Consider the following 11,762-nt stretch of genomic DNA (forward strand, 5'->3'; position numbering starts at 1 on the left):
TGCCTCGCAGGAGCTGGTCTGGGGCTGATGTTGCTGTCGATTGCCTTTCCCTCTGAAATCGAAGGAGGTCAGCCATCACACCCAGGTCCTTTTTACCGGGTGCTAGTTTGTCTTGAGTGCCAGGGTGCACCACAAGCCCCCGAAGGGTGGCCATGAGTGGAGACTGACTCATTGGCAGTGGGTTGAGGGTATAATTTCACATCATAATTACACCCATTGCTCTCTCTTGTCAGTCCTGACCTGTAGCGACCCCCTAGGACAGGGCAGAACTGCCCCAGAGGGTTTCTGAGGCTGTCAGTACTGAAGCAGACTGCCCCATCCTTCTTCCTATTGCAGAGCCGCTGGTAGGTTCAAATTTGTGACTTGTTTGTTTAGCAGACAAGCACTTGAATCACATCCACCAGGACTCCTTGAACAATGATGGTGCACTGGAAATGGGCTTCAGTTGGTGCTGAACTTGCCCTCCTGATAATGCCCAGGTTAAAATTAGTCGGATCACTCAATGAGACAGCCAGGTGAAAAGGAAGCTTGGGTCCAAATCTCAGCGTTGCCATTTACTGGCCATGTGGCTTTGCAACTCAATGTCAAGGCCAGCGTCCTCACCTCTGGGCCAGTAGACAGCAGCACGAGAAACGGGGAAAGGAAAGATTATTGAAGTTGCCAAGGGTTTAATTGTTTGGACCCCCAAGTCAATGCTCATAGAAGCAGCCCTCAAGAAATCCAGCAATGTATTATGCATTGGGCAAATCTGCTGCACAAGACCCGTTCAAAGCGTTGAAGTGCAAGGATTTCACTTTGAGAACGAAGATGTGCCTGATCTAACCCCCGGTATTTTCACTCACCCCTCATATGCGTGTGGAAGTTGGACCCCAGGAGAAACAATGCACTTGAATTACGGTGCTGGGGAAGAATCACCAGAAGTACCACAGCCTGCCAGAAGAACAAACACCTGCCTTGAAAGAAGTACAGCCAGAATGTTCTTTAGAAGCAAGGATGGTGACACATCTCACACACTTTGGACCCGTTATCGGGAGAGACCAACACTCTCCAACCCGAACTCATTGTCAGTAGGTCAGTTCCAACCCAAAGCCTCATCTTTCTCGCCCAGAGTGGCCAGTGGTTAGCACCCTCATGCATATCCCACTAGGACATCATGCTTGATAAAGTGGGTCCGTGAAAGAAGATCCTGGATGAGGCGGATTGACAGTGGCTTCAACAGTGGGCTTTAAACATCACTAGTTAGGAGGATGGCGTCGGACTGGGCACTGTTTCATGTTGTACTCTGAGTCAGAACTGACTCCGTAGCACCTGCCAACAACAAAGGCACTCGCCTTTCTCTGGACTTCAGCATATCTTTGACATGAAATACGGGGGGAAATCCAGTGCCACATATTAAGTTTGCTCCACTTCTGATCTGACACCAGCTGTACCTGCCACCACATCCTCTGACTCACAGCATGGAGTTAGGTCAGATCCCCCAAGTTAAAGGACACGGTTCTTCATGCCCTTGGGTTCACACCCAAGACTTCAGACTCCAGCCACAAACATGGCAGTCCCCGGGTCATCCTTGCGCCTGACCCGCTTTCTCCCGCTGCCCCTCGGTTTGGATAATTTGGTAGGATACTCACTATACTTAGGATTACAGTTCTACAGGAAAAAGGATACACATGAAGCCCGTGGGGTGAGACCTCGGAGGGTTCCATGTCCCAAAAGGGATGTGCTACCCTCCCACATCGATGTCTTTCACCAACCAGGAAACCCATGGAATTTCGCTGTCAAACGTGTGATTTTTTTGGTTGTAATTTGTAAACAAACTTATTATGAGACCTTCTCATGTGTATCTTAGCATTGTTATAGAATGCTTACTGTTCTGTTTGCCCCACCTGCCTGATAATACACTCTGCTGGGACAGGAACAGGCAAGTCTTGTTTGAGCTGTTTCTCAGCACTCAGCCGGGCACCGGGATCTTAGCAGCTATACCATAAATTTTGTTCATTTGCTGTATTCTTTAGGGTTTTCAAGGTTGTGACCTTTTGGGGGCAGATCATCAGGGCTTGCTTCTGAGGTGGCCCTGGTTAGGTTTGAATCATCAACCTTTTAGTGGTCAGGCGCTGGCCTCTGTTGCCCAGTGACTCCGCCAGGGGATCCGGGACACAACCCCTGGGCCCAGGTGCATTGAGTAAATGAAATTGAAATGCGTTCGTTGGCTTTGTGTTGGCCCCCAGCACCTGACTGCCCTGTGTGACGTGACAGAGGGAAAGTCATACAGGCCTGGGAAAGGATGACCCACACACGCGCGCACACACACACGATGAATGTTGGTTTCATTAGGCAGTGAGTCAGCTTTTATATGCAAAGGAAAATAGGCTATAAAACAGGATAATAAAATGGCCTTTCAGACATCTCCTCCCACTGCTGCTTTCACACCACTCTCTGGGGGAGGTAGTGCTGACTGGAAGTATTCACCTTCATATTCACTGAAGAGAGTGTTCTGTTTGCTTCTTCAAAAGTGGAAACACCTGGAGACCGAAGCTTTCTCGAACATTCACAACTCAAATGGCCCCAGGAAGCAGCTAACGTTCCCCCAGGTTTTCATTTTAAAAACATGGACCGAGGTTCGGTGGTGTTGGCAGTTCTTGAAATGACATCTCTTTAGGCTGTTGAAAATGCATGGCCCTGGTGGCGTTCTCGGGTGGGACCTCAAGCAGAACACCCAGTTGACGAATGAACCATACCCTGGAACCTTCCGGAAGAAAAGAGGCTGGTTGTCTACAGATGGAGCCCGATGGCCCTCCCGTGTTGGATGGGGCTGTGCCCCCAGTCTGCATGCAGCCCTTCAAGGATCGCGCACTGCTGCCTGCAGAGCCTAGCCTCACCATACAGGGCATCTGAACGCCGAGAAAGTTCTTCCGTCACCAGGAAAGTGTTGCCCCACCCACCAAGAACCCCAGAGCCTGTACAGTTTGTTCTCAGGCTGGCACCTTCTGGACACTGCCATTCTTGCCATTCTTGGGTAGCGGGTAGCTTTGGTCACCTGTTCTCCAGTGTCTCCTTTTGCCATACTGGTAGCAAGAGTGTGGCAGCTCCTGCAAGTCAGCACCTTCACTTCTCTGTGGCACCTGTGCATTGCAACCACGAGGCTTGCCTGTGGGCCACGATGCTGGAAAGATTTACAATAGACAGTTATTAGAAAAAGCTGGGCTGATGGATAGGCGGTTCCTTTTCTACTCCATTGTAGTCAGGGAAAGCTGGCTACGTGTGCATCATTGATAGGCTGATTGGCTACACCCATTATGGTAAAACTACAGAGAATTTGCTGAAGGATGACCAGGGGAACGTCTTTCGTTCTTACGGTCTTGGTACCATGAGCCCTTTGCAGCTACAGGTACCTGGAACCTCTTTCTTTTTCATTTTTGAATCGATGATGAGTTCCCATGTTGACAGGTAGTCCCCGACTTAACGACAAAATTCCTTTTCCACAGTTCTGACATAAGTCAGTTCTGACATACGTTCTTCATGATTTCATGATTACAGCCTTTTATTATCAGTTTCTATACGTTCATTTGTTAACCCAAGAATAACATCGGAAAGTTATGTACCACAACATTGTATATAACACATTAATAGTGATATGATTTTTAAAAAATAGAGTGGACGGTCCTCAGTGCAGGTCTTCATACCTGGAATTGTGATATTTCAGGGACTACCTGGAGTTCAAGATCAAGATTAGCCTTTGCTAATCTGAGGCGGAATGAGCTGCCTCTTTGACCTTGAGAAGTCACCACTGGATCCGTGTCTGCCCTGGCTCGGTGGGGGAGCCGTCTGCTGAGCTGGGAAAGACTGAAGCGGGACCGTTTCCGGAGGGCATCGATCATCCAGTTTTGGATATTTAAGTGATCGTTTCATTTGGAAGCACTTCAGATTGCTTTGAAGAGAAAAAAACGAATGTAAAGTATGCAGATTCGCCAGAGCAAAGACCCAATGACTTGCTACCTTGGGAAGTTGGAGAAGGAACCTTCCGGAAGCTAAGAGAAAACCCAGGAGCATGGAAGCTAAGAATGAGTGTCTCCAGAGGAGAACGTGTGAGCAAGTCACGGGGCCCCAGACACCATGTGGGACCCCAGCATGCCCCCTGGGTTCAGCTGCAGACAATCCTCAGAGCAGCTTCATTGGAACAAAGGGAAGACCAACCAGGTGAGATGGAGGGTGAGGGAGTGGAAGAAGCCAGGGCACCAACCAGCCTGTTGCGAAGCAAAAGGGAGAGAGCAGTAGGTAGAGCACGTGTCCATCTGGGAGAAAGGAGTCAGCAGAAAGAGCCACCCATTGCTATGAAGCACAAGGAGCGGCTCAGCAGTGGAGTGAGCTCCCTAAAGGTGGCAGAGGCAGCACTGCCCCTCTGAGAAGCGTAAGAGAAATGACTTGCTTTTAAAGCCTGGCTCTGCCGCTGACTCGCTATTTATTGTCAGTGGGTGCTATTGAGTCAATTCCACTCACAGAGACCCCACTGACAGAGTAGAACTCCATATGGTTTTCCAGACCAGAATCTTTTCCAGAGCAGATCCCCAGGGAGCCACGGGGTAGGTTTGAACCGCCAACCTTTTGCTTAGCAATCAAGCACTTAATTGGTGGGCCACCGAGGCGCCTTTAACCTTTGACAAAGTACAGCGTCTCAAAGTCTGTGCTTCCTCATCTGTAAAGTGAGGAGAACAATAGCAAGGATCTCAAGGGTGGTTGGGATGGTGAGTTAAAATAGCTGAAGGGACTGACAAAAAATTCATGGGATAAGGGAATTTTCCCATGAACTTTTTAAAGCTCCCTCAAATAAAACATTTAAAGTGGTACCTGGACTATTTTAAGTGTTTGTTATTCTCATCATTGTTAAAACACAATGAAAGGAAGAATAGAGTGGGTGCAGATCTACGGTGGTTGGTTGATTGACTTTGGAGGTGAAGCTGCTCTTTGCGGATGACCCCTGTTCTCTATGCAGCGCAAGGTGTCCGCTGAGTCCAGGTGTGCTGGTAGAGAGAGGATTGTGGATGGGCAGAGCCACACATACTTCCTTGGCTTCTTCACGTTACATGTAAAAAGGAGTGAGGTGGGGATGGCCCCTGGTGTCCCAGGAAGGGGAGGCCAGGTCCCTTGGACTTGCAAACACACCGGTGGCAGCTCTCTTCCAGGGGCCACTCCTGACATCAGGAAGAGGAGGTAGTCTGTGACTCCGTCCAGCCTCCTGCCCTCCTCTGCCCTGATGTCCTCTGATAGAGCTTTTCTTCCTCTGGTTCGAAAGTTATACTGGTCTTTCCTGTTACTCCCACTCCATGATGGATGATACAGTCTTGGCCTCTGCTAGCTGAAAGAACGTTTCTGAGCCTCCTTAACTTAGTGACATCATGGAAGGTAAAGGTCGTGCCAACACTCCCTTCATATCAGAAGTACTTAGCCTTGATTGTGCATGGGAATAACCTAAGGGTTTCCATCGCTATCAGTCTCCTTGGAAACAGACGGCTTTTTCTCTCTCCCACGAAGCATGGTGGGTTCAAACCGCCAACATTTCCATGAGTAACCCACTCTGCCCCCAGGACCCTCTGATGCCATCGTGGCTGATACGTGCAGCTCTCGGCTCCTTCTAGACTGGACTTCTTCAAATGCGAACCTCGTGCACTTCCTTGTGGCTCTGTTCATTATCTTCCTTTCTGACACATGCATGAGGGGCCCTCATTTAAGGGCAAGGAGGAAAAGTGCCCAGTCTAAAGCTGTGCAGGCCGATAGGGTAGCCCCCGTGGCTACGGAACCCTGGAAATGAGACTCCTTTGATTGGTATGTGCTGTAAACCTAGATATAGACCAGATTTTGAAGACTTGGTACAAAAAAAAAAGTAAAAACTATCTCACTGATAATTTTTAAAAACGAGTTACATGTTGAAATGATACATGTTAGGTTCAGTCACATGTTATTTAAATTAATTTCACCTGTTGCTTGGAGTGTTCTAAAAATGTGGGGACTAGCGAATGGAAACTCGTTTACTTGGCTTGCCTTCAGGGGTGCGCACTACATCTCTGTTGTAGAGTGTTCCAGCCACTTCTTGGGAGAAAGATGAGGCAGTCAGCTTCCGTCAAGGTTGATAACTATGGAAACCTGATGGGGCAGCTCTGCGGTGCCCTGTGCATGGAGAGCGGCTGCAATGAGTCAGAAGTGCCTCATGGGAAGTAGCAACAGCAGTGGTGGTGGCAGCGGGTGAGAACTACTTGAACTATTTGCCCCGAGTGGAGCCAAAGACCACACTATTCCAGACTCTCCGTGTTGTGGATGCCAAATGCTCTTCCTATGGGAACGGGGTTCTCCTGAGCTTCTCCGGCCCCTTCCTGTCTGCTCTTTCCCAGACTTGAGTGCTCTTATTTGACCCACGAGATGAATGAGGAGGCTCAGAGAAACCCAGGGCGTTCCAGAAGGCCCTGGGGGGGAGAGTTCAGGCACCAGTGGTCGTGAGTGGTCAGAGGCTGTGAGTACAGGTTACCCGGTGCCAAGCCCTCTCGGAAGTGAGGCAGAGCTAAACAAAATAGGTCTGAGTGGGTCAGGCGAGTTGCCAATCCCAGCTTCTGAATATAAGGAAGTACAGGCGCTCCTATAAATAAATCGGCGTTACAACACAGCCTAGAAGTGAGCCAGTCCCTTGGGCCAGTTCTGCTTACTACTTGCCACTTTGGGAAAACCCCAAGTGGACAGATGATTGATCGAGGGGAGAGAACCTACTGCGGATGCTTGGCATAGATGCTGAAATCCTTGTTCAGGGTCAATGAGATGGCCCAACACTCCTTGACCTAAATGACAGGACCCCGGCCCCACACCGCCAGCACTACTCCCACCTTACCCAATCGGGACGATGGCCAGGAACGACAGGAAGGCGGAGAGAGCAAAGCAGGTGCCGGCGAACTTTTCCATGGAGACCTGATAGATCTCATTATACGCTACAGATATCACCACCCCCGTGAGAGCCAGGGACAGCTGCAGGATGACAAACACCTTTCCTGTGGAAAGGACAGACATCATCAAGGTATGCTACACAAATTGAGCCGTACAATTGATGTCATGGAATGGAACATGTGAAAAACATTGACTAGGCAAATGTTGTACTGTGTAACATAACAGCAAGTCCACTGCTGCCCTTCCTCCATAGCCCATGACTTGAGTCTTGGGGAGTTCTTGGCGAACCCTTCCGAATCCCTCCTAAGACTTCTCTGTCTTGGAATTCTGCTTTCACCCCCCACTGGAGCTTCCTGACTCCTGCAGTGACAGTGGTTTTCCTTGACTGCCACTTTCCCCAGGACTGGCGTTTGGAACTTTTTCCGCCCTCTGCCCTGGATGAGAACCAGTGCCTTCACTGTGTGTCTGATGCTGTTTGGGGAACTCTCCTGCATGCCTTTTGTAGGTTCTCAACCAGCTGAGCACCTGTGAGCCATCCCCGGAAGAAGGCCAGAGAGATTCCTTTCACTCACCATAAGAGGATCCCTTTATGAGCTTGGACATTGCGGATCGGATGGTTGTGATGGGGATCAGAGAAAACATCATGACGCCCCGAGCTGCAGAGAGATCACACAAGTAGATCTGTGTAGGCTTGCCTTTAGCCAAGGCATCAATTAGAACAAAGCAAACCCTCGCTTAGAACTTTCTCCGTGCACCATCCCCAGTGGTTTGACTTGAAAGAAGTCATTTCTCTGCCGACCAATTAGCGCTCTCCTTAGCCTCGAGGCTGACTCAGAAAGCTTGGATGGAGCTGTATGTGCTATATACATGTACACAATGTGGCAGGACGGCGCTGACACAGTGGCAGGTGATGAACTGGCAGAGTTCCTTGGTTTGGGAGCTGGTGCCACCAAAGTGACTCAAGGTCCCTCTTTTTGCTTCCCTGTGAAGGAAGTGCCTGCCAGTCACAAACATACCCACTCTCCTTTGGGAGACGGTCCTCAGAGGTCTTGACAAATCTTCCAAATAGACACCAAGATCAAACCCACTGCCATCAAGTTGATTCCCACTCAGAGTGACCCTCTAGAACAGCGGTTCTCAACCTGTGGGTCACAACCCCTTTAGGGGTCGAATGACCCTTTCACAGGGGTCACCCGATTCATAACAGTATCAAAATTAAAGTTACGAAGTAGTAAGGAAAATAATTGTATGGTTGGAGGGGGGGGTGTCACCACAACATGAGGAACTGTATTAGAGGGTCGCAGCATTAGGGAGTTTGAGAACCACTGCTCTATAAGGTCTCTGAGGCTGTACATCTTCATAGGAGCAGACAGCCACAGCTTTCTCTTTCAGAGCAGCTGGTGGGTTTGAACTGCCCACCTAGCAGTTACTCAGCCAACACTACCCAATAATGATCTCAGGGCTGCATCCCAATATATGTCTCACCACATCTCTCCTTTCCTAATCTCTATTGCTCATCCAGAAGCATTGTGTGTAAGAGAGAGAAGAGAGGAGGGTGGGAAGCAGAGGAAAAGAAGAGGAAGAAGGAGGAGGAAGGGAAGGGGAAGAGAGGGAAGAAATAGAAGGTGTCAAGGCAATGGCATCCTGATCTTGCCACAGAGCCCTGGTGGTGTAGTGAGTTATGCATTGGGCTGCTAACCAGAGTGTCAGCAGTTAGAACTCACCAGATACCCCGTGGGAGAAAGACGAGGATATCTACTCCCATAAAGAATTCCAGTCTTGGAAACCCACACTTGGGCAATTCTACCCTGTCTTACAGGGTCGGTGTAAGTTGTAATTGGCTCAACGGCAGTTGAGTTTCATTTTAGGGTTGATCTTGCCACAGGGCCCACTTAACTGGGAGCTTGACAGAGATAGCCGTTTCATTTCTAAGGTGCTTTCCTGAGATGGATGTGTGACCCAGGCACAGCCCCAGGTAGGCCGCTAGAGTTGTGCTTTCTAACACATTACCCATTACCCACGTGTGGCTGGTTGAAGCAAGTAAAATCATCTAATGTTGACATTCTGCTCAGTTTTAATCTCCAGCTCTCATGTCCTCAATAGCCACAGAGTGGCACAGGCCCTGGACAGAGCAGACAGGGAACATGCCCATCCTTGTAGGAAGTCCCATGGCGCATGTCTGGAACTTCCTGTTTGTATTATTGATGGAAATGTCAGTTTGCTTCCTGAGAAAATGCCCGTAAGGGGTATTTTTTGAGAGTGTAAATCTGGTTCTTAAAAGTCCTTGCTTGACCCCCAATGAATTTTAATGAAGGGGAGTCTTTTCAGCTATTTAACTTCATGTTTTATCCTACTAAACTTGGGGAGAAGACGCTCAGAAACTCAGCCCAATCTCCCCCATCTTCCAAAGCCATTCTGAAGATTCCTTTACTCATTCTGGGCATCACTGACCACCCAGCTATCCTTCACCTCCTAGAGCTGCGGACCCCATCCTGGTCACGGTGTTAACCAACACGGCCTTCGGAGAGAGAAACTTAAATGCACCTGATGCGGTTCCCCTTGCACCTCAGGTAGCAAGAGCAGTGTCCGGTGCAGAGCGGGGCCACCTGGACCAGAAGCATTCCTGGTGTCAGCCTGGTGAGGAAGGGGCCAGGAGTTGCCTGCCTCCCGAGAATGCCCCCCCACTTACCAATGTAGAACATATATGTCGTTTTTGCAAAGGCCAAGAGCAGGGCTCCAGACCCAAAGGAGACCATCCCGATCATGATCATGGTGGTGTCCTGGAAGCAGCGGGAGAACCCCAGGACCCCCAGGAAGCTCGAGATGAAGATGGTGTAGCCTACAGCCATGCCGTAGCCCACCTGCACTTGGTTCCAGCTGAGAGGCGCCCTCAGCACAAAAAGGGACATCACGTCCCACGTGCCCACCACGGCCAGGTCATAGATGATGGCGCCCACAAACAGCAGCACAATGATCACTTGCTTGGGCTTCGCTTTTTCTGGAGATGGGGGCTGCCCCACCACGGTCGGCTTCTCGGGCTGATCGGGGTCCAGGGTGCGGTAGGTGCCCACCACGCCAGACACGGTCTCCACGGTGGCGAGCCCCTGGCTGGACTTGGCCGGCGCCTCGGGCACCGTGAGCACCAACAGGCTGTAGCAGAGGCTGAAGGTGGCGCAGCTCACGCTGCAGGCGGCCAGCACCAGCCCCTGCCTCGAGTGGCCAGCAATCTGCTTAAAGAGGTGTCCGGACGCCATGCTCCCGCAGAACCCGGCCAAGCCCAGGACCAGGTCGATGAAGATGAGGCGCACGGAGCGGTGGCCCGCCGAGGAGCCCAGCGAGCCCAGGGCCATGACCCCGGACCAGAAGGCCGAGAAGCCGCCGGTCAGGCCGTTCACCGCGGCCGCGGCGAACATCACCTCCAGCGGCCAGTCGAGCAGCAGCTTGAGCAGCAGCCCGAGGCGCGAGAGCAGGAAGCCCAGCAGCGGCACGCAGATGGCCACCTTGCGGTGGTAGCGGTCGCTGAGCCAGCCCAGGCCGTAGGCGGACAGCAGGGGCGTCAGGCCCATCACCAGGTTGTAGACGATGTAGAAGTTGGAGATGGCCCGCTGCTGCGCGTCCTCCGCCGGCCCCCGGGGCGACGGGCTGGCGCTGTGGTTGGCCCAGCCCCCGGCGCCGAAGTGCGCCTTCACCACGAGCAGCAGCCCCGTGTCGTACAGGGACGCGGCCACCTGGGTCGAGGCCACCACGGGCTCGACCCAGGTCCGCGCCTGGAGGCGACGCAGGCGGCCCATCCGCGGGCAGCACGACTCGGGGCTCATGGGGTGGCTGGAGGGACTTGCCCGGAGATGCTCCAACTGCGGCGGCCGCTCGCTCCCCGGAGCCTGGGGCCAGCGGCGCGGGTGACAGCAGCCAGCCCAGTGAGGGACCTCTCGGGCTGCGGCCACTCCTTCCCAGCCAGAAAAGGCCGCGCTCCGCCCCTGCCCCCGTCCCCGCCTGCCCAGAAAGGCTGGCAACCGCCCAGGGAGGCCAGGCGCGGGGCTTGCCAGGTGCGTCACTGCGTCCGGAGCCCCCACCCTCTGGCCGCTTCTTCACGCGGTCCTGGGGAGCGCGGCCGCCTGACGAATCCCACCCCCGGTCTGGCAGGCCCAGACTTCCCGCAGTCGCCGGGGCGCTTCGCCCAGGACATATCCCTGCAGGGGCTGAGACCCAGCTGGAGGGGAGTCGTCCCCCACCCTCCCCCATGGGACCAGGGAGCGTTCCTTGGAAGGATGCCGGAGGTTAAGTGCTCAGTGTGAGCTGCTATCTGTTGGGTTTGAAAGCAAAGCCCCCACCCCACCCCACCCCCTGTCTCTCTGGGATTGGGAGAACTAAGGACCCTGCAGCACGAGGCCCAGCGCTTCCCTCCACGGCTGAGGCTGCTGCTAGTGCGCAGTAGCGAGGATTCCTGCAGGAGGCACCTGCCTAAGTGGACCCCAGGGGCCGGAGAGAGGAGGTCCACCCAGCCCTAGGTAGACAGCCCTTCCAGATCACAGGTTCCCCAACTTGTGTGGCATCACTACCGGCTAGGTGTGGATTCCGGCTCTCAGCAACCCAGGAACAGAGCAGGACTGCCACCCTGGCTTCTGAGACTGTAAATCTTTCCAGGAGTAGAAAGCCCCCTCTTTCCAACGAGACTCTGAACTGCTGACCTTGTGTACCCCACTAGGCTACTGGGGCTCCTCTGATTTGGTCTATCACCCCCTCGTCAGAAAGAAAGGCAGACAGACAGGAAGGGAGGGAGGAAGAAAGAAAAAATAAAATTACTCAACGTCTCACGTTAAAAAAATGTTTCCACAATAGCC

General features: G+C 52.3%; 1 protein-coding gene across 3 annotated transcripts; it reads right to left on the reverse strand.

Annotated features, from left to right (window-relative positions):
* Nucleotides 1-2,327: 2,327 nt before the first annotated feature.
* Nucleotides 2,328-10,739, reverse strand: SLC46A2 (solute carrier family 46 member 2). Of its 3 annotated transcripts, XM_045296625.1 has the most exons (5): nucleotides 9,611-10,739; nucleotides 7,494-7,577; nucleotides 6,869-7,025; nucleotides 3,681-3,925; nucleotides 3,095-3,160 (listed from the first exon to the last, which is right to left on the reverse strand). In XM_045296625.1, the coding sequence occupies exons 1-4, from the start codon at nucleotides 10,737-10,739 to the stop codon at nucleotides 3,727-3,729; spliced, it is 1,569 nt and encodes a 522-aa protein (XP_045152560.1). In that variant the 3' UTR covers nucleotides 3,095-3,160; nucleotides 3,681-3,726. The 3 variants fall into 3 exon arrangements, with proteins under 3 accessions (XP_004711088.1, XP_045152560.1, XP_045152559.1); XM_004711031.2 differs by lacking the exon at nucleotides 3,681-3,925 and having other exon boundaries at nucleotides 2,328-3,160; XM_045296624.1 differs by lacking the exon at nucleotides 3,095-3,160 and having other exon boundaries at nucleotides 3,540-3,925.
* Nucleotides 10,740-11,762: the final 1,023 nt, after the last annotated feature.

The sequence above is a fragment of the Echinops telfairi genome, unplaced genomic scaffold (genome assembly GCF_000313985.2).
Source record: "Echinops telfairi isolate 266 unplaced genomic scaffold, ASM31398v2 ScPeMD7_7410;HRSCAF=8448, whole genome shotgun sequence".
In the NCBI taxonomy this organism is placed as follows: Eukaryota; Metazoa; Chordata; class Mammalia; order Afrosoricida; family Tenrecidae; genus Echinops; species Echinops telfairi.